At 39.8% G+C, this 23,220-nt stretch overlaps 1 protein-coding gene across 3 annotated transcripts in view; it reads right to left on the bottom strand.

The window, feature by feature from the left end:
- LOC121506975 (FYVE, RhoGEF and PH domain-containing protein 5-like) overlaps nucleotides 1-22,773 on the bottom strand; it is a 28,442-nt gene extending 5,669 nt beyond the window's left edge. For 2 of the 3 annotated variants that reach the window (XM_041783053.1, XM_041783055.1), the window contains exons 1-13: nucleotides 22,550-22,773; nucleotides 19,366-21,811; nucleotides 10,929-11,082; nucleotides 10,532-10,590; nucleotides 10,403-10,433; nucleotides 9,762-9,913; nucleotides 9,470-9,626; nucleotides 7,131-7,221; nucleotides 6,997-7,047; nucleotides 6,481-6,539; nucleotides 4,068-4,139; nucleotides 3,737-3,805; nucleotides 1,482-1,565 (exon numbers count right to left, since the gene is read on the bottom strand). In XM_041783053.1, the coding sequence (XP_041638987.1) occupies nucleotides 1,482-1,565; nucleotides 3,737-3,805; nucleotides 4,068-4,139; nucleotides 6,481-6,539; nucleotides 6,997-7,047; nucleotides 7,131-7,221; nucleotides 9,470-9,626; nucleotides 9,762-9,913; nucleotides 10,403-10,433; nucleotides 10,532-10,590; nucleotides 10,929-11,082; nucleotides 19,366-21,811; nucleotides 22,550-22,559 (3,435 nt within the window). In that variant the 5' untranslated portion in view covers nucleotides 22,560-22,773. The remainder of the gene's footprint in view (nucleotides 1-1,481; nucleotides 1,566-3,736; nucleotides 3,806-4,067; nucleotides 4,140-6,480; nucleotides 6,540-6,996; nucleotides 7,048-7,130; nucleotides 7,222-9,469; nucleotides 9,627-9,761; nucleotides 9,914-10,402; nucleotides 10,434-10,531; nucleotides 10,591-10,928; nucleotides 11,083-19,365; nucleotides 21,812-22,549) is intronic. The other variant, XM_041783054.1, reaches the window with a different exon arrangement.
- Nucleotides 22,774-23,220: the final 447 nt, after the last annotated feature.

The following is a 23,220-nucleotide window of genomic DNA, read 5'->3' as shown; positions in this document are numbered from 1 at the left end:
CCATGTCTGTCATCAGGCAAATCCATGTTGAAAAGCTCCAATCCACATCGTTAGTACTGAATCGAAAATTCTGACCAATCAGTGTCTTTTAGGTTAACGAGGCGGTAGCTACAGGTGGGGTTTTGTTGTATTGTTACCCGTTAGCAATGGTTGCTGTTAGTGTAGCAGCTCGAATGCACCTATAGTATAGCAACAGTTTTTTCAGAACTGAACCTGTTGTTCTTTATTAAATAATGAATAAAGAACAACACTAAAAACTTTTTGTGAAAGGAAATGTTTTCACTCTAAAGACCTGCCTGCTTGGGCATAGGTTTACAATCATTACAGGGGTCGAGTTGTATTGTAAGCCGGCAGCCATTAGCTTGGGTGCAGCTGTAGAAAGGTGGCAATTTAATCAGAACTTGACCACATTTCTATTTTACAACAAGAGCAAAGAGCCACAGTGGAAGCTTCTCACAGCAGAGAAGATGTTTCGCACATCTCTGGGGAGGCTTCAGCAGGAATCTTAGCTGCCGACTAGCTCAGCTGTTCATACACTTCAGCAGTGCTAGGCTGTATAGCTGAGATCAGCACTGGTGGTGCAGATGTGACAGACAGAACATTTGTCCAATCACCTTGAAAGGGCCTCGTTTAACAGTCAATCTCATAGTTAAACGCCTACCTTTGAAACAAAGATCATTCAGTTCCAGTTACATAAAGGTTTTAAGTGATTTGCCTGTTTTCTCTGATAAAATCATGACTGATAGCCTATCTTGGTGTAAATGTCAACTTATCAATACATTCTTTAATACAATTCTGAAAATAACTCATGTTAGTCTCGTTCGTGTGTGCACGAATATATGTAAGGAGGACTTTTCGTTTGCTTGGCCACAGGAACAACAGCACCTCAGCCAGCCATTAAATCATTCTGGTTTCACAATAGCTCATGATGTCAGGAAAAAGTATTTTGAACAGCTAAAGATTTCAAAAGAGCAAAATATAAGTTGAGTCAACAGCCTTTGTAATACCACTCAATAACAAATAACATGGCCATTTAAAAAAGGGTAAGTAGCCTCTAGGCTCACAAAGGAGATATTTAAGCTATAAATGTATCATTATAAAGTCTCCGTAATGTAGACTTAATGAGAGGAAAAAGGATGGATAAAATCCTACCAGAGAATAAGTTATTATTTCAAATACAGAAGATAAATAGTTTAAACAAGTGGTTTATATTTCAGGTTATGAAAGAGAAATTGGATCAATGAGCAGAAAAAGACATTCAACAATTAATCAACCATAGGCAAAATATGACCAATTAGATTTGAGTAAGTGTGTTCTTGGTAACCCTAAGACACTCCTGAAAATAATTAAAAGCTCACTTACTATTTCATGTTTCAGTGACTTTTGCTTTTATGTGTTGGTAAATTTCTTTCAGTTTTAATTTCTATTTAACCTGAAAATTTCAACCTGGTTATGGAGATCAGTTAATGAAAGCCACTGACCTTCATCCCAGTGAGTGGCAAAGTATTCTTCAGTCTGTATTTGCCATCCTGCTGAGGGTAGGTGTACAGCAGCACATCATTCATCTGAGAACAGACAGGGATAACACTCATGATTCACAGAAAACCTACAGTGAGCAGGAGACATTTAAAGTGTTAAGTTAATAGTGAAATAGCTCATTTGAAAAACAGAGCAGACTTCATTGTTCATGTTTATGCTGCATTTCTCCACTAGGTGGCACTGTAAGCTAAAACACAACTTGACTTTTATGCATCCACAGACTTGAATCACAAGTTGGACAAACAACAACAAAAGCCCACTAAATATGCATTTTTTTCAGACTTAAAGGATTCTGTTTATCTACACATTTACAGATAAGCACCTCCTTAATCTAGTCTTTAAAGTGCAAAACAAATAAAGTTATTTTCATGAAGTGTGGATTTACCAAATGAGTCACTCTGTAACTCCAATTTTTAAAAAGTGCTCCCTTGTAACAGGTTTTCACTATTAAGGTTATTAATACATACAGACATGGATTTGTGATATCAAAACTAGTCATGAAGATCGAAATATGGCACACACTTTATGATAAGTTCTAGTACTCTGTAGATAAATCAGCTAAGATGAGGATGGCGTGGAGGAAGTTGCAATGTAACTTTTCTTTTTTGGAGCAGATGAGTGATTATTGTTTCAGGAGGGGCATTTGTGTGTGTCTAAGTGGAACTATAATGGAGCTTTTCATGATCATACATAAATGAAACAAGTGAATAGAAATCAAAGTTGATATCAAAATGCATCATTACTTTCTGTATTATTTTGTTGCAATGAGTCATTAAATTCACTGTCTCTGCATGTTTTAGCAATCCAACATTAATAATACATGAAAACTTGTAAACTGGCGGGATTGAATTTCCGCAGCGATGATTACCAACATTCCTCCAGAAGAGCTGTTTACGAGCTTTTTTAGTGTTGAGCTCAGACCACAAACTTTGATAAGCACATCAGGAGGGTGTGCTCTGATGATGCCCCAAGGATAATTTGCAAAGGTGTTGAATTTTCTAATGTCTCTTGATTGTACTATTTCTGGGTTGGATTTTACAAAGTAGTACAACTAGTAATCTTTGACTCTTTTCTGGTGTTCCTTCATTATCTTTTGTCAGTTTTAGGTCACATGGGGCTGGAGTCAATCCCAGCTGTCATAGGGCAAGTGGCAGGGTACACCCAGGACAGGCTGTCAGTCAATCACAGGGCTGAAATACAGAAAACCGAGTATGCTACACCTTCAGACAATTTAAAGTCACAAATCCGCCCCCTTAAAAGAATGTTTTTAGACAGTGGGAGCAAGCCCATACATGCACAGGGGAAAACATGCAAACTCCACACAGAAAGGCTCTGTCCAACGGGATTCAAACCAGAAAACGACAGCATTAACCACTTTACAACAGTGCAGCCCTTGTTTGCAGTGTGGCTTTAACAATATAAACTATTTTTGCTGAGCTGATTTTGACAGTTTTTTAAAAAAAATCTGCATAGTTAATAATTTCCAGCCTATGATTTAGAGACCTTAACAGTTGTCTGATACATTCATTTTGCATTATAACAGTCTGCTGAGAAAACTGGCACAGCTCCAATGAGGAACTTTTTGTTTGTTCTGGCACCCTGTGGCGACAGAGATTTCTTTTTAACATTTAATTGTTTATTGAAAATCTGTGCTATTGAAAAAGTCTGTTTCTGCAGCATGCTCTTTACCACACTGTCTGACACCTACCCTCTAGCTGGAATCAAAAATGATCTTTAAAGAGTTCGTCCTCTTGATTAAAATCTCATTTGCCTTTGTCTGTCATAAAGGGGCAAGCAATATTAATATCAGTTTGTTTCATCGCAAGTTAAAAACTCCTTTTGAAATATGAATGTCTTTACTGGATTGCATTTCTCTAACACCTAGAGTCCCAGAGGTTACAGGTGTACCAGGATCCTTCAGAATAAAAGGAGCTGGTGTTGACCTTCCTGAGCTGTCAGTAGAGAATCGGCTCAGGAAGTCAGCATTCAGAAACATCCTGTCAGGAAACTCTGCTCCTAATAGCTTAGTCTGGACACAGAAACAGACCAGACAGAAAGTGCCTGACTCTACAGAGCTATTTATAATAAATCAACTTTATATACAGGATTAAAGTAATGCATCAATATCAAACTCAAATGTAGTCAAACTAACGTCACGTGTTGGAATAAGTATTCATCAACAGGGAGAAATGTTTACCAAAAACAGATGGCGGGGTTGTCGACTCTTCCTGCTGACCTTCATCAGGGTGCCCTCTTTCACAAAGACCTGGATTTAAAAAGCATAAACACAGGATTAAATCGAACTGAAATGATCATAAAAGCAGAATGATAAATGATAAATGACAACAACACATGACAAGATTCTGCCATGATTAATGCTACTTTATATTGTTATAGATAGAAAAAAAGCAGGATGGTTGGGGATTCCCAGCTGGATGATTGTGTAAAGGGCATCAGAGGGGTGGTGCAGGGCAGACAGGGCGGGCTAGTGGTTTAAAACAGAAACAATGCCGTTATCAGAGTCATACCCTGCCAGGCTGCAGAAGGTCCCGCTGGCCAAGTACGCTGTACTCTATGTTGACCAGACGCAACAAGTTCTCCTGAGTGACGGAGAAAGAAAAACAGCAAGAGAAATCACACATCAAATTAGAAAAACACATTTATGATAATTATTGACCGCTTTTCCCAAACTACTCTTGTGGCTCTTTGTTTGGAGACAAGGATCTGGCAAGTCATAAATTGTTGTCGTTAGGAGCCAGACTATTCACAGATACCATAACTCTTCATGAGACTGTCACTATATCTACTCTGGTAGTTAGTGCCTTAAAATTAGAGTCTAAAGCCAAGTATCAGGTAAAAAGGCTCTAAAATATCTTGCTAACATGCTAAAAAAGACAATGCTAACATGCAGTGTTATGCAGTAGCATAACTACAAATAGCATCATTAGTAGCTTTACCACATTTTTCAAAAGCTTTGTGGTAATGTTTTTTTAATTTTCTGAATCAAATAGCTTAGCTGATTTTTGGTAAGTAGTGCGGTAGCACCCAGCAAGCAACATTTTCCCACAACAAAGTGGGAGTGTAGCACAGTGAAGCTCTGTCACAGTCCAAAGCAGAGCTTTGAAGGATGTGTAGAAGACATCAGCTGCTACATGGAGCTGACGATATCACTGTCTAATCCTTAATGCAAGGATGTGCCAAACCTGCTGCCAGCAGTAAGAGTTACCTTGGAGGGAACGCAGATGAATCCTGGATAAAATAACATGACAAACCCCTTAAGTTACCCACCGTGAGTGTGGCCTGCATTTTTAATTTTATTTGTCGGACCTTCTATCCTCAATCCAGCTGTTACTGAGTGTCTGTTAATTCAACCTTTATTTAGCAAGGAAAAAAGGATAAAAGTGTTACTCTACAAAAAAATAGCTTCACTACACTAAAGCGAAACACTGCAGAAATATAGCAAGCATAGCTACTACAACATAGCTTAGCTACTAGTGAGCCTAGCTCACTACATTTTCAAGTAGCTTGCCCAGCGCTGCTAACATGCTAGCCTCTTTATCTTAAACCGCCCCAGTCTCAGCTGAGTGTTAGCATGCTATCATTTGCCAGTGTTGAAACATGTACTAAAGGCCAATTTATAGCATTAGTGTTGTATGCTTTTTAGGTTCTTAATCACAAACCATAACTATCATGAGTGTGTGACAAATTATCAATTTGAATTGAAAATTTTGCAAGATCCATCATTCAATTATGTGCTGTTCCTGTTCAGGGTAGCAGGGGGGCTGGAGCCCATGCCCTCTGTCACTGGGTAAGAGGTGAGGTACACCCTGGACTGGTCACCAGTCCCAGGGCTGACATATAGAGACAAACAGCCAGTCACTCTCATACCTACAGCAATTAAGTCCCCACAGACACAAGCATGTCTGTGGGACTGTGGAAGGAAGCCGGAGTATCCATGCATTGGGAGAATCCACACAGAAAGGCCCTGTCCAGTGGGGATTCGAACCTTGAACCTTCTGGTTGTTCTGGTAACAGTACTAATCTCTAAACTTAGTTTTTTGTTTATAATTTTTTTGGCATTCAACTCATAACCACAGGCATGGATCTTATGGTTTCACCAGTGGAATGACCAGAGGATCACCACAGATGTAGGGGTTCATCCTCTGGGAATCATAAATGTTACCTACAAATCCTATGGCAGCTGTCTGAATCCACATCCCAGTAGGAAGGACTGACAAACTATAAACTCCAGCAGTGGCTCAAAATGGGTTAAGTTTGCAGTGACAGTTAGGGTAATCCCCTAAGAGGGCTCTATCTGACAGCATGGCATCCATCATTCCAGTGACAACCTAACTTTGTCAGTAGAATTCATTGCAGGAGGCCTCTTGTGAATTTTTGCCTTGAGCCCCACAGATTCAGAAGATGAATTAGAAAAATGCTGAGAAAAATTTTTCAGTATCAGAATGAGATGCTGAGATATTTTAGTCTGAAACGAGGTAGTAAATACACATATATCTGAAACACCTTGTTTATTCACACCTCAGTCTTGTTGGTGTCAAAGCTTTTAGCCAAACATTAGAAATAGATGACATTTTTAGAGTATCATTTTGATAATTTGCTGTAGTGAAACTGCTCTCATATATCTTCCTCTGCATGCATTTCGTCAAATCTGTGCCATGAAATGTGATGCAACATTTACTCTGGAAGCACTTAGCTTTCCTCCCTTCACATCCTGCTCAGGACCTCTAGCTTCAGATGGATGACTGGTCAGGGAAGATCTTAGATATATAGGAATAATTTTGAACCCAGATAAAGCTTTGTTTCACAAACACAACCAAACTTGTTGCAGTACTGTGCTTAAGGGCTATATTTGTCTTTAAAAGCTATTCATACATTGTGCTTTAGCCTCCAGAGTTACGTATGCAGGTTCTTGATACTTACCCCATGTTTTAAGCTGTCATTTGCTTGATCTGCGATGTCCGACACAGTGGCCACAGCAGCTGTTAAAGACAAAAACAGAGAAGAATGTTAGAACTAGACAAGACACTATATGAACACAGTCAAAGTAAAGTTGTATAATCGTTGAGATGTTTCTTTGTTATTAGTCTGTAGAAAGACATAAAAACATAAACTGATGAGTCAGAAGCCCAGCTGTGACCACAAGCTGGGACTTTGGAGGCTCCCTTATTGAACATAAGAGAGAGTTTTGCTTCGACTTGCCTTCTCATGAATTACACATCACAGTCGTCATATAAGAAGAGCTGAAATGACTGCTTGGTGGGCTACCACTGCAAACAAAAAGATCTAAATTGGCTCTCTCATGGCCATTTCTCCATGCCAAATGAGTGCAAATAAATTCAGTGCAAACAGAGTCACAAACACAGTCCCGTACAGCTCCCCTGTGAGTAACAGGGAGCAGTCTCTATCCACACCGCCTCTGCTTTTTGTTTACCGTACCCTGAGTGTCTTCATATTCCTGAGAGTCAGGGGACAGGTTGTTCAGGTAATCTGTAAACAGAGAGAAACATGAATGTAACCACTTACAGTGAAATATAGTTTGATTCAGAGTAATACCTTAACACAAGACTCACCAGTGAGGAGCATGCGGTACTGAGCTACACGCACGATAACCTGCAGGAGCTGATGTTTTAGAGACACTTTGTCACCCGCTGGACTCTGCTGCTGATGTGAATTAAACAGATAAAACATTTTGATGGTGTTACCACTGCTCACGAGGGCCACATATACTCCAGACATGTATATATTCTTTACCAGACTGATCAAATCAGACAGATGATCTCACTAAATATAGAAAACTGCATGTGAACAAAACACTTTATCAGTGTACAGTATCTCTAAACAAACACACATTTCAAAGTTGTATGTATGACAGATCTATTCTTTGTCCTTGTGTGATTATTTTATTTATTTTGTCAGCTGCTTCCCATTTAAAACTTCAAAATCCTATGCTTTAATTGACACTCATAATAAAAAAAATATCAGATACATAAACTTATACAAGCTCACTGCGCTGCTGTTATTACACATGGCACTTGAGAAAGAGAAACATGGATGACTTAAATCAGAGGGGAAAAAATGCACAGCTTTGCAAAGACTTTCTGCCAACTCCTCTCCTCTGTGGTTAATAAAATGACAAGAAATGTTGTTAAAAACCCCTCTGTCCATGGCTGGAGAAAACTTCATTTTAAATTTAATATTGGACAGTAAACATGCTACAATCTCCCTGTTGAATTTTCAGTTTTATATGTTTCATATTTTAAATTTATCAATTTAATAGCTTCTCCAGCTGACTGGTTTAGAAAATGCTGTCTTGTGTCTGTTCATTTAATTGATACCAATTATAACTCCCCATTAAAAATGTGTTGATGTGGGGCTCAAAGAAGCAGCTGGGAAATGCAGCCAACATCAATTTTAAGATTCCCCTGTTTTTAAGGAGACGTCAGTGTTTAACTGTTGTTCTGAGTGGCTCATAACAAACATATTTGTTCTAAAATCTAAACATAAAGCCCATATTTTTCCTTTGGGTGTCCTTAAACCACACATAAAAAAAAAACTGTAGTTGTTGCTTTAAATGTAATGAAAGCTTTCATTTAGCGATCCGCTTTTTCCTCAAAGGCTTTGCATCTTTTAATTATGGGCACAAGGGCTCTTTTCTTTCAATACATGGTTGGAAGCACACCTTTTACACCACTTCTACTTCCACAAAACATGTGCTTCATCTCTGTCACTACAGGCACCACAAACTCACACACTACACACACTGAACCCTGCTCATGAGATAACGAGAAGAGATAAGTGAGGCTTGAGATACAAATCAGAAACAAGAGGCTGACACCAAAATTTCCCTCATGTGTTTTTTATCAGAATATCTGACATTTTCCCGCAACTTCTATCTTATACATAGACAGTTTAGGTTCTGAATATCAGAGCACTAAGCAAAACTGTCTGCATCAATGTGCAAAAGCAACATGAGAAGGAATAGGAAATGCTTTATGATCTACTTTTTGCATGCAAAAGAAGAAATTCGCCTTGAACTTTCATGTGCAATTTGAGACACAAAGTAACACATTTACACAATGTAGCACATTTATGCACAGCAGACCCAGGGAATGCTTCACTAGAGATGTGAATGAATAATATCAACACACGCACATCATGAGCTGTGTTGGTGCCAGCCTTTTGGCTAACATGTCTTTTTGGCATGGCTCATATTAGATTTTGAAGCAAACAGAAAAAAGTTTGTTGATAAGCTATTATTATGGTCAAACTGCTCAGTCACCTCTCTCCTTTTCTTCTTCCTTTTTTGGTATCTCAGCTTTTTTGAAGGTCCTGGCATGACAATACACAGTCCAAAATTACTGAACATACAGTTAAGTTCAGTGGACCAGCCCAGACCAGGCTCAAAGTATTCAAAACAGAAGGTTTTACATCTTGAGTCAAGCTACATGTTTACTGAAGGAATCATGAAAACAATTTGTATTCTGCTGCTCTAATAGTTCGTATTTACAGTAAAAATAAAAAATTACTGTCATTTCTTAATAGTATGATCAACCATGTTTTTGATGACATCAAACGGCCCCTCTCTAGAGTGAGCCCCAGAAAGCTTTACCCTGATTCTCATGTAGGAAATGCTCTTTACATTCCCTAGTGGGTTTTGATACATGACAAAAAGTAGTGAAGATAACTGTTTTTTTAACTTGCCTTTTCAGCAAGAACCCTAATGGTATTTTTCACAGTTGTGGGCTTTCAGAGGGCATGACAGTCTCAGAAAAAATATTTTTATATCCTGGTAATATGTGAGTAACTGATTAAAAGATCAATTTTGAGGAGGCTTTATTTTTGAATTTTGACGTATTTCCGTATACAATATGTTCTGTGTTTGAAGTGACAGAAGTGCTGTAGTGCTGACCTCAAACTGGTGAACAATTGCTGCAAAAGCAGGGGAGGTTTGACAGCTGTCCTCCAACAGGCTCATACTTCTGTCGTAGTGACCGATGTAAGTGGTAAAAACAAGAAACTCTGCTTTTCTGGACAGAAAGATGTCTGCAATCCTCTGGCTCTCTTCCCTGAATGATGAAAACACAGTCATCAGGTCACATCTAACACTCTGGTGCAACAGAGAAGGGATGAGTATGGAAGGAAATTAATTTTCTGTCATGTGCATTTTGAATTAATGGTATGGGATGGTTGTATTGCCTCACCAGTGTCGCAGTCGATTCTCAAGCTCATTGAGGATCCTGCGGTGCAGGGTGTAAACATCAGGAAGCTCGTTGAGAATTTCTCGCAGCCTCTCTTCATCCAGCACAGGATCCCCCTCATCCCCAACTGCTGCCCCCACTGCTTCACGAAAGTCCTGGAGAAACAGTTATATTTTGTTTAAAAAATTAAATCTCTTTTTTCCCCAAATGTCTAAATTTCCTTGTTTCTTCTTCTTCTTCTTTTCTTACGGAACTGTATAACAAGATAGTACCTGACTGCAGAGAGTTCAAGAGTTATGACATAATTTTTCCTTTTTTTTTCAAATTATTTTTTAGGTTTAAATAAAATGTTGATGATCATGAAGATGATAATATCTAAAGAACTCTATAATTGATAAGACCACTGATGAAGTGGTCTATTGTGCACTTGTTCATCTATTACTTTTATCATTGCTGGGATGCCCTTGAGTAGTCATCTGGATTTTTGGAAGTTGTGATAAAATAACTTTTACAATTGTACTAATTCAAACAAAAACCTGTAAAAAGTAGAGGAAAAATGAATTTGCTGTGGTCTTTTATACAGAGTTGTACATAAGAATTACATTATGATAAATTTCATTTAAACACCATTTCTTCTTACTTACTTCCTGGAGAAGCTTGAGGGTTTTCACATGTCTGTGAACATGGAAAGAAAAACACCATCAATCAAAGGGAAGAACAGAACAAAACTAGAGTTAAACCAATAAGATGAGATGTTTGATCAGTATACTTACAGTCTCTCTGTGTCCACCAACTCTTTTGCTATGTAAAAAGCCCTGGATCTGCCATCAGGCTGTAAACAATAAGATCATTTAGTTGTTATAAGCTTAGGGTTAAAGAACTAATGCATCATGGTGCCAGCTTAACAAATAATACTGGCTCTGCTCTTCACATCACCTCTAAGCATCAATCAGGATCTCAATAATGAAGACATCCTCTTAGCAGCGTATTGACCTCCCGTAGAAGGCATGATGTGCGACATGTGCACTGCTCAAGGTCAAGTATTTGTTCTCCATGTATGTTATCATTTTAGCCTTGTATTTGTAAAAGGTGACATTCAGCTTTAAAAAGTATTGGCCCACAAAAATATGATTAAATAACATTTTAAGGATATAATATACCCCAACTTACCTGTCTGCAATAATTACTATCTGCACCTGCCTCTTCTTCCTCAGAGGTGCGACCCTGGTCTTCCTCAACCGCTGTCTCTTCTGGGACATCATCCGCTGAAACGGTGAGTGGAGCAGAAGCCACCGAACACACATTGTAGGCTTCTGTATAAGCACTGGTGAGAAAGAAAAGGTAGTAGGTAAACTTGCGCTCACAATAAGTCACACTTATAGAGCGGATGAAGGCACACTGTGTTGATATGCTTATATGCCTAAAAAGGACAGAAAAAATAATGATGAAGGCTATTGTTTCTCATGAGTTCAAAATGTAAGTTATTAAAAGTAAGTTACTAAGAACAATCTGTTAAAATTAAGTTCAAACATGTGCATTAAATGTGCGGCCTTGAATGAACATCTTAAGTAAGTTTTATTCAACCTCACCTAACATATTTCTCCAAAGTTGGCCCTATTTTAAATGAAAGGTTCACATTTTTAGTATATACTCTACTTGATGAGATGAAAAATGAACCCTTCTCTCAAGTAGGCTGTATGAAGCATCAGACAGCAGGTGGTTAGCTTAGCATGTAGACTGTGAACATATAAAAGCAGCCTTGCTCTGTCCTACCTTTACCTTTAAACAAATTCATAAACAGGTTGTATTTTGTTTAACTTGTGTTGACAGAAATTGTAACTGTGCTAGGGCTGGGCAATTAATCGCAAATTTGCTAAATCGCAATATGGGCTGCTGCAATCTTCAAAGGTGGAAGAAAGGTGCAAGATGTCTTTAACCTGAACTTTCTGTCTAAATATCAGTTTAAAACTTTTTTGCAGTTTGCAAAGATATTACACATTACATAAAGTTCATTTAAGTGCCATCTTTTTAGAATAAGCTACAAAAACATCATACTTTCTTCATTTCTGTATGTGTTTTTAAAAAATATTAGAATGGCATAAAAAATTATTCCCTTTCCCTTTAATACAACACCAATATCCAATTTGCAAAACGAGTCAAAATTATCACATTCGATATTTTTTTCAAAAATTGTCAGCCCTGGATTAACTGAATATCGTGCTGTTTATAGTATAGAATAACTCATTGCTCGAGTTTGTTGGAAAATATGTAAGATGAAGAACTTAAATAACTGCATATTAAATTGCAATCGCTATATTGGGGAAAAAAATTTGCAACTAGAAAAGCACTCAGAAAGCGCAGACCTCCACCATTAGCCCTTACTCCCAATAGTAGAGAATCCTTTAAAGAATTCCTGGATCCAGACGGTGATCTGGATTGCTCCCAAAATCTAATGAGTTCTTACTTATGCCATTTCTGACATTTCCTGAGAATTTCATCAAAATCTGTTCATAAGTTTTTGAGTCATGTTGCTAACAAACAAACTAACTAACTAACAAACCCTGCCGATCACATAACCTCCTTGGCGGAGGTAATTAGATAATTTTCCCAAATCATTCAGCCCTAAACTGAGGACATAAGAGCCATAGCATGGTGTATTATTGTTTTGTTTTACTTTCATCCCCTACCAGCTAAGCTAACTGGCTGATTTTAGCATAATTCATGTTTTGATTCTGCCATCATATCTAGGGAAACATGACAAATAAATGTATTTCCTAAAATGTGTAAATACTCAAGTTTTTCAAAGTCTTTTTAAAAAACATCTTGTTCTTGTCTCTATGCCTTGTCTCAAGGTTGGACTAGTAATCTGGCATACAGGATCCCAATAGGATGACATATGTCGGAGTAGGTATGTATGATTGTATCTTTGTTTAATCAAGTTTTTTTAATGTACTTCCACCATGTTCACCTCCAACAACAAGAGAGAGGAATCCATATTAATGTACATGTATTTAAAAACAATGTCATTGCAGTCCCTGTCGGTGTAATGGTCAGGAGGCCAAACATTTTTGTCCATATAGTGCAAGTGTATAGTAAAGGGCCAGTTCACAGCAAAAATTCCAGGGCCAAATTTTCTTCCCAGTCCAGCACTGTCCTGACCGGATCAGCAGCCCTTTACAGATTGCAGTAAGAGCTTTGCCACTACATTTACGCCTTAGTGCTTTCACTTTGATTCTGCCAGTGTTTAGTTATTGTCCAAGCCTATGATTTCACATTGTGTTACACTGCTGTGTAATCACAGCATACAAAGACACAGCATTAGCTTCACATACACATACTCTTCACAAGCATATGCACATCAGTCTGAGCTTCACAAAACAGACATGTCTTGCCACTGTAGTGTCACTGTTGCTACTTCTGATGGCAACATAAAGATGGAACGACTACATCCTACTATTACACCTGACATTCATAATGAAGGTGAGACATTATGGGCACTTATCATGCCTTGGGTGGGCAATCTGAGTTGAGCTATGGTCTTCTCTGATAATTTCAGTTTTTAACACAGAGTGTATGCTTTTTTACCACCCATCTGACTAATGGGTTCACAGTATTAACCGTGTTTGGTCCTAAAGCCATTACTCATAAAATAATTAATCAAAAAAGGCCACCTTTATGGTCTTTGTTGAAATATGACCAAAATGAAAGTATTCAGTGTAGACAGATAAAACACTGCAGATCTAGAGAAACCAATAAGCCGATTCTCAAAGGCCTGCGGTGACAACAGTATCCAACAAGGGATGCATGTCTGTATTTTATGCTACGAGATTCTCTTCTGCAGGGAGTCCTGCAAATGAATATGCTAATGACTGCACCTCAGCAGGGGGTGTAAACCATGCAAATAAAAACACATCCTTGAGTTACAGTAGCACTGCAATCATCCTCCACATGACCAAAAAGCCTTGCTAGTGTTCCTGCCATGTTTCACTACAAGCACCGGTGGATTTAACCCCACTGAGATGCAAATTAGCTGCGTATGAACGGCATATGTGAGCAGTTCAGGTCTCTGCATTTCACACATTAGGGCTGCATGGTCCATTACTGCTGAAGGGATCAAACTCTGGATGAGATATCAGGGGGTGCTTGAACCACACAGTACATGCACAGAACTATATTAGGCTTTTATATCACCCCGGCACAAACTGTCTCCATCATTTCTTCTGCCCTGTCGTTTGCAAGCTAGAGGGGAAATCTAGGGAGATAAATTACAGAAAGAGATAAGAAATAGTCATTTTCTTTTCGCCCCAGGTTTGCTCAAAGATTTGCAGTGATGGGGCAACAACGCCAACAATCTCCAAACCATGATCTGCTAATATTACCCCTTGAGGCTACTGTAAAACTAACAACCTCAACCACTGACTCTGCTGTTCAACTAGATATTGCTTTGCTGTGATTACATGCCCTGCTGTATCCACTGGAGGATAAAAGTGTGGAAAAAGATTATATTGTAGATTTTTACACAGGCATAGAAAGTGCTGGTTTTTCCTCATAAAAACACAAAGTATATAAGATTTTACCATAATTTCAGTCTTACCCTAAAAGCTGTGAAGCAAGTTGTTTTGAAGATTTATGTTTAGTTTTCTGACAAGGTATGGGGTAGGAATAAAGGGAAACATAACTTTAACAAAAGAAGTATACAGTCCCCTCCAAAAGTATTGGAACGGTGGGCCCAATTCCTTTATTTTTGCTGTAGACTGAAAATATTTTGGTTTGACATCAAAAGATGAATATGAGACAAGAGATCAATATCTCAGCTTTTATTTCCAGGTATTTACGTCTGGATCCGATACACCACATTGAAGATAGCACTTGTTTGAAACCATCCATTTCTCATGTGAGCAAAAGTATAGGAACATATGACTGACAGATGTGTTTTGTTGCCCAGCTGTATCCTATTACACTGATTGTTCAAACAATAGATAGTGCTAAATGTCTACACTCAGTTTCAAATTTGGGTTTTGCCTTTGGAGACTGCGTTTATCATTGAGAGGTGCAACCAACATAAAAACCAGAGAGCCGTCTATGGGTGAAAAACAAATGATGGTAAAGCTGAGAGAAGATGGGAAATCAATCAGAGCCATTGCACAAACATTGGCCATAGCCTGTATAATCATTGGAATGTCCTAGAGAAGAAAGACATTGGTGTTCTCAGTGACAGATGCCGAACAGGTAGACCAAGGAAAACAGCATCAGTTGACGACAGAAACACTGTGAAAGCTGTAAAGAAAGACCCTAAAACAACTGCTGGTGACATCAGCAACAACCTCCAGAGTGCAGGAGTGAAGGTATCACCATCTACTGTTCACAGAAGACTTCGTGAACAAAAGTACAGAGGCTATACCAGAAGATGTAAACTAGTCATTAGCAAGAAGAACAAGAAGGCCAGGCTAGAATTAGCTAAAAAGTACAGAGAAGCACCTTTAAAGGAAAAAAATATCTAAACGAGGATGGCATACTGATTAAATGTTATTAAGAAATACACACATTTAAAATATTCTAAAATCTACACATTTCTGCCCAAATCCTAAATTCAAGACAACTTGTAGACTGCATAATAAAAAACTGATGGAGAAACAAGGTGTGCGGTGCAATGCAAAAATATTTAGACCTCCCCCTGCTGACTGTACAGTACAGGTCATAAACCCCGCCTCCTTAGTGACAACAGATGGGGCATGGGTCTAACAATGAAGATACAACAGATGTCCAATATTTTTGCTCAGACTTGGATTCTGTTGTGATGTCTAGTAATTATTACACTGATTCAAGAATCTCGTTTAAATAAGTTATTTGATGTGAAAAAAATATTATCATCTGGAATAGCAGAGGAGAGGAGAAAAGATAGGAGAAAACAGTCTCTGAACTTTCCATATATGTGAAATTCTTCCTCACCACAAGAATCTGTTTTGCAGTGGACTGTATCTACCTGAGGGATCTTTGACATTTAATCAGTTAAAGTGTTCCTCACTCAGTGGGAGGAGAGTAGTACCAATTTCATAGTTCAAACAACCCGCTGCATACTGCATATGTTTTGGCTTTAAATAACTTCACCAGCACAATAAATCATCATAGTTTCTAAGGGTATTTTGGATTCAGTTCAGTACAGTGAAAGAAGATGGAAAAGCACAGACTTGTTGGTTATTTTACAAGTATAACAAGCCCAATTTAAACTTTGTAAGTCTACAGACTGGTATATTTACAATCATTCCTATGAATTTGATAAAGATGCACTGATAACAAAAATCAGGTCTAATGCCATACCAATGTTTAAAATGTCATTGTAGCTAATGTTTGATAACTGATTTTTAATTTCATCACTTCTTTTGGCATAAAACTCAGTGAATGCCACCATTTTCTCTCATGTTCGACCATAAAAACAGATCAGATTCTGTCCAATAGGCATCTGTGCATCTGTGCATACCTCAGCATTAAGTCATCAGTTTTACTTTAGATTGGAATAAAAAATAGACTGATTTCCAGTGGTATTTAGTACAGGTTTTACATCAGTTTGGCACATTTTTACATTATTGCACTGTGTTTTTAAGCAAAATGAGCAAAACAAGGCACTTGACTGTTATGTTGTTGTCAATGTCGTTACAGCATGGAGGAAACATCAGAGTGAAAGAGAGAACACCATGAAGATGTATCAGTCAGTGCATTAGGAACTATAAATATTATGTACAAAATCTTATTTTTGACATGCATATGACAAAAACTGGTGTTTTGGAGCTTTTGTTGTTCAGTTGTTCCTCCACATATGATGACCAAAGCGATGAAAGAGAAGCACTGCAGTGAACAAGTGCTGACTACAGATTATAGAACATACTGAGATTGTATCTAGTGTGTTGTTCTGGTCTGCTTAGAGAAGAGCAATGACTCCACAATGCTCTGACTATTAATCATCCTGAGCGTCCTGTATGATATGGGCACAGCAAACAGGAAGGCGGGGGGATGGGTTAATGTTAACACAGCATGGCCGATCATACCGACAAATATCACCAAAGCTGGAGGACTAGGGGTTCCATCTACAGCATCAATAAAGAGGCTCTATTTTGCACCTGAAAAGATAATCTATGAATGAAACCAGCCTGTTTTCATCTGGATCTGAGGGGACCACCTTTATCACCACCATTACTCCAATACTTCTTCCTCTACCACCCAACATGCCCCAACAACACACAAGCTGATACTACATACTTCTCAAGGCTAGAGGAAAGCTAATCCACTGTCCCCCATGTCTGCTGTCACTACAGCATCAGGGGACTCAACATAATAAATAGTTATAAATCCTCCTCCCCAGATGCATTGTTAAACCCTCAAAGTGTCCAGCATGTAATAAAAAAGACTTGTGCTCTGTGTAAAAGATGGCAAAGATCACTAATATTATGTCCAGCAGCATCAATCTACACAAACATGAACAAAGTAGCTGCGATGGATGGGAATCTCTGCTGGTCAGTGGATGGCTTTGGTTCAAACTGAAATATTACAGCTAATACAGTGAGAATAGAGCAGATAGTCATGGTCCAGAGAGAATATGCTTTTAGGGGCAAGTATCTACTTTTTTTTCTTAAATATTCAAGTCATTTTTTACCTACAGAAAATCCAGTAGATTTCCAGAAAAGGTCCTGAAATCGTCAGGACCCTTCACTAGAGCCCAACTGATTTATCGGCGGGCCGATTAATTGGGCCGATTATAGTGTATCACAGATTAATCAACATCGGCCAATATGTAGCCTATATATTAACTTTTTTTGCTGCACAGGGATTTTGTCTCTGCTCTTGTCCCTCTGTGTGTCTCCATGCTGAACTAAGCCCCAGTGCCTGGCCCCTCCCCCTCAAACACAGAGTACCGAGTGGTTAAGGCGCGCACCCCATGTATATGGACAGCCCAGGTTCGAATCCGGCCTGAGGCCCTTTACCGCACGTCGCTTCCCCGCTCTCATCCCTGTTTCCGACTCTATCCACTATCCTCCTCTATCAAATAAAGGCACAAAAATGCCCAAAATAAACCTTAAGAAAAAAAAAAAAAGCAACTAGCGACAAATCTAGCGACTTTTTCTGGTGTTACTGGAGAGTTTTTGAGACTCTGACATGAAAGTACGTATCGTTGTTGCTCTCTTTAGTGAGCCGATGCTGCCGTGGGTCCCTCCCCGTCCATAAGCACTCACAGGCAGCCAAGTCCTCGCGCAGCAGTCCCTGCTGCAGTCAGACTTACTCTGCTTGTTTTGCTGCTTGTGTGTGCCGCGCGTGTCAGCTCCAATTCCTGCCAGTGCGGCTTTCACACAGGGCGCAAGTTTTCTGCATATCAGCCACATCTCCCTGCTCTCAAAGCCCTGTCCTTCTTAATAAGTCTTTCCTCAATAAACCCCCCTAAAAGAAACTTGATTCAGTGTACAGAGTAAGTTTGTTGGGAACTATTCAAAATAAAATCATTCTGTACAAGTGAACAGAGTTTCTCTACAAAGCACAAACCAAAAAAGCATTCATACGGTGTTTATCTTTCCTGTGACATATTCTACCAGTGTGGAGACAGAAAGTTTCACTGATAGTAGATCTTTAGAGAACAACTTTATAAAATAGGTGCATTGACGCTTGTGGCCTTCCTCAGGGTTATCGAGAAACACATTGTAAACATATTCTGTGTGCATATTTGGAGTCGATCCCGGCTGTCATTGGTCTTTAGGTGCAGTACATCCTGGACTGGTTGCCAGTCAGTCACAGTGCTGACTAGGGGTAGGCCAATTATTGGCATGACTGATTACTGAGACCGATATTTGGCATTTGGCCAGTTATCAATATTGGCATTTTATGTCACAGATAATCAATTAAGTTAATTGACAGGAAAGTGCACTACTTTGTGTTCACTGCAAAGTGTGTCCTCCCCTCCGGCTTAATTTTCACTCTCCACAGTCTCAATAAATGTCCAACCCATTCTGATTGGCTAGATGTCACTTGAGTATAAGCCAATCAAAACTTCATCTTGGGTGCCACTTACACAGTGAGGGTATGGCATTACCTCCTGTTTACCTGTTTCTACCTGTTTCTTCTGATGATACAATTTAACTTTTGTCACATTGGGTACATTTGGAATGCCATAATACATTTCTAACAGTTCCAAATATCAGTTATTGCTTTCATGAAAGCATTTTATTATTATTTTATTATTTCAGTCATTTTAGAGTCAGTGTTTTTTGTTCTGTGGGAAAAAGTCGCAGTACCTGTAGAGAACTCAAACATGCAAGGGTAGAACATGCACACTACCCAGAGAAACACCTTGTTGAGCCAGAAACCTTCTTGTTGTGAGGCAACGGCACTAACCACTGCACCACCAAGCAGCCCCCATATAAGTACACAATTGAAAAAACTGAAAACGAAGGGACTACAAATGACCTGAAATTAGCGGAAAACTTTCAGGAGTTCATGATTTTAAAGGTTTTAAAACAAAAGATGGCAGACCACACAACATGAGACAATACTTGAACATCAAAAGCATCATCATGTTAGCATTAAGCTCAGTTTCATCCTGAAGAAGCCTAGTTTGTTTGCATACCTTTCAGCTTCCTGTTCCACTGATTGAGTTTTACTCCTGAACCCAGGGAGGCTGCTCATGTCCACATATCCATCAGTCTCATTAGCAGAGGACATCAACTGTCTAGGACGGTCAAAGAAGTCTGTAAAGGGTGCCTGTCGGACAGGCCTCCGCTGGGGGACCTGCAGGTTTTCGTAGTCCGAGCTGATGGCAGGAACATTCTCGTAGTCTGAGGTATCTGTGTTGGGGAAGGAAATGGAGCGAGGCTTAGTCAGGGGAAGAGATGTTGAAGGCACACGAGAACGGTCCTCAAAAGACTCCACCCGGACAACGCTGCGATTGAGAAAGGCCACAGAGTTCCCTTTCCTTTTGCTGTCCTTGTAGAACAAGAAAGTTGAGCCAGGCTCAGACGAAAGCTGGCATTTACTAGCAGAGCGGGAGTTAAGGTGTGGAGAATTACTTGTGCTGTGTCTATCAGGATCCAGAAGCCTGCTGGGCATGTGGAGGCTGGACTCCACAGTGGTCTTAAGGGAGGTTGGACTGACATTCACCGCAGGTTTGCTCTCCGCTTTCCGTCTAAATTTAAGCAACAGGAAACGCTTTATGGAGGATTTCTTTTTCCTGTTTTTCTCTGGTGAGTCTCCTTCAATGAAAAGCGATGGGGAACTTTTTGTGATGGGCTTCTTGGTAATGTAGGCCAGCTCAAATGGAGGAGGGATGTCCGACACAGATGTTGGAGTAGAAAGGCCACTTGAAGACATTGGTGAGCACCGGGAGAAGCTTCCAGATGAACAAATAGTGCCTCCTTGTCTTGGGGAGCCTTCCATGTAGCTGTAGACACCTGAAGGCATGTCCTGAGCCTCCATGGAGAGGGAGCGGGGATACAGGGACAAATAATGGGGTTTGTTGTAGCTTTTGTGCAGCACTGAGCTCAACATGGGGCTGCTGCTCATTGCAGGTTGTCCAAATCCACTCATGAAGGGCTTATGAGTAAAATGCACTCTCATCTCAGACGCATTATTTATGCGATGTGACAGTGAGCCAGAGCGCAACTCTGCTGTCCTCCTATCTAAAGGAAGAAAGTTCTCACCCTCTGAACTGTGTCCTGGTTCTTCATAGAAGTGATCCTCGCTGATGTCCTGCTCTGTATCAGTGGTGTCATCTAGAAACGGCACAATGTGACCCTCCAAGTCCTCGTCCCTGAAGACATCTGAGTCATTCAAGGAAAGCAGCTGGCTTTCTGAGACAGAAGATGTCAAGGAGCTATCTGTGTTTGTTGGCACTGAGATGGATACCAGCCTGAACCTGGACTGACAGCCTATAGGATTTAGTGACTCCTCGGGTGTCCTTTTCTGGCAAGTTCTTATCAAGTTTTTATCCCCATTTTGGCTGCTGAAGCCATTTTTACCGAGGTCCACATAATCCTCAGAGTTCATACACTCTGTTTTTGCATTTTCTGCTCTATCCTCACATTTACACAATTCTTCACCGTTTCCTGCACACAAAAGGCGACTTTCAGGTAGTCCATGAGGTTTGATGTTCCCAGGTCTCATTTCTTTGCTAATAATGTCCTCCGAAGAAATGTAATACGGTCCAGGAATTGGATCCTCCTCTACTTCAAAGTGTCCTTCACAGACCTGTTCATGATATAAATTGTTCTGCTGGTGATCCTTTATGTTATGACCAAATCCATGCTTAAGGATTTGACTTGTTATGCCACACTCAGAAGCAGGTTCGTAGGCTTTCTCTTCCTCTGTTGGGAAAATAAGAGGATCGTCTGTCAGGGATTCAGTCAAATCATCTGCGGTTTCATCCTCCTTCATTTGAACCTTTTCCTGCTTCTCTTCCATGTGCCGATCTCCACCAGAACAGCATCCTGCCTCCTCGTCAATGCTATTAACAGAGATGTCTCCCATTGAGAGGCCATCTGTGTCAGCAAGTGCCTCCCCTGCGTCGAAACCTTCTGCATCCATGTCCTCTGTTATGTCTGTGTCAACCATCTCCACCACCTCCTCAGAGTCAGCCGTGAGTCCAGCATCACTAACCCAAAGTGTTTCCAGGGAGTCCACCTCCTCTGTCACAGCGCTGTCTGTTAACCTCCAGTCCTCATCCGTCTTTTGAATCACATCTTCTTCCTCTTCCCTTTCCACCTCTGTCGTCTTTCCCTCCTCCGCCACCCATGACCCATTCTCTAAGTCTTTTTGTTGTTGAAGGATGTAGGTGTTTAGCTGTTTCTCTGCATTGTTTAGACCATTCTCCATCTCGTGCTCATCAACTTCATCATCCGTGGTCCCCAAGCTGCCATTAATGTACTTTCCCTGGTTGCCATTAAGCTCTGGTATAAGCTTAGGTTTGGGGGCTACAGAGGGTTTGGGACCCCTGGTTGCGGACATGAGAGGGGAGGGCCACTTCAGGCTGGTGTGACAAACAAACCTTGGCTTTGGAGCTACAGAGGGCTTGGCACAGTCTGTGAGAACAACAGGAAAAGGAAACTGTAAGATTATGTGCTTTAAAATAGCTTACAGGTCAATTGTATTGTGTCCCTGTGACCTAAAGCTGCAAAAAGATTTTAGATACTCGCATATGGTTGCAATGTGACCATTCTCTTAAAGTGTAAAAGAAGTGATCAGGCAACATATTTAATGTCATATTACTGCATAAATTGCTGAAAAGGCTTACCAAACAATAAAGGGGGTAAAAGGACATAATAAAAGACTTCAAATGAGTAATGTCTCCCTTTACATCCTCTGAAAAAGAACAAAAATCGATGGGATTTCCCTGACTCACTTCCTGTGATTGAAGTAGGATAGCTCCTGTTTAAAATGACTTCATTGCTTTCAGAAAATACTTTATAGCAATGAAAAACCAGGGAAACACATGTAACTCCTGTGTCAGAACATTAAACTAAGTGATAACTTAAGTAGCCAATCAAAGCCTGAAAAATCGAAACGTTTGCTCGAGTTTAAAACAATACGCTCTCTCACTGCCAACTCAAATTAAAGCATTTTCTTTTACAGTAAGCACCTTACTTTGCTTTACATCCGTTAAATAATGTCAAAATAAAGTCCTTTACAACAGAAATTATGAAGGAAACTGCGGCTACATTTCCATTTTCTCTAACAGGCTACTAAGCGAAACATGCAAAATGTCGAAAAGCGCCCAGCTGTTTCAAATCAGCACCGTCCTTTAAAATTAATTATTTCACCTGTGTTCATTTTCGCGCCGCTTCCTTCTCCAACATCTCGTCCACGAAAACAGCGTCGACGCAGACAGTTTAAAAAACGATGACAAAAACAGATACAAAGTCGGATAAACTGTCCAAACAGAGCGTAAAAGAGTAAATGTGACTGAACACAGCCCTGTCTATCTTCCTGTGAGAGGGAGACGCTGCCCAGCTGATCGTTGGTGCGTCCAGGAGCGCGCGCAGGACGCGACTGGAAACCTAATGGGGGGGGGGGGGGGAGCTCGAGCTGCTCTGTACAACACAGCAGGATCACAGGAGGTTTCACCATCAGGCAAAGGTAAGCAAATGCCAGGGGCCTTTAGATGTGAACGTTTAAGTTGTGTTTTAAATATGACATGTGATGTCTAAAATTACTTTCAATAATTAAAATGTGATTGTAACGTAAATAGATGCAAAAGTTAATAAAGTGGTATCAAAATACATTTAAGTCCCTGAGGACACCTGGCCCCAACATTAAGGTCTAAGTCCCTTTAAACCCCCAAAATATCTTCATATCAAGTGAATTTGGTAGATCCCAATGATACAATAAATGGTCTATTACTATGCAGTGAAATCACTTCCAATGAATTAAAAGCTTGTGGCAGATGAAGGGATATTGCATTAACACAGTTAACATTATAAGTAAGGGTCAA

The sequence above is a fragment of the Cheilinus undulatus genome, linkage group 3 (genome assembly GCF_018320785.1).
Source record: "Cheilinus undulatus linkage group 3, ASM1832078v1, whole genome shotgun sequence".
Classification (NCBI taxonomy): Eukaryota; Metazoa; Chordata; class Actinopteri; order Labriformes; family Labridae; genus Cheilinus; species Cheilinus undulatus.
This window is presented reverse-complemented; position numbering and strand designations above follow the sequence as displayed.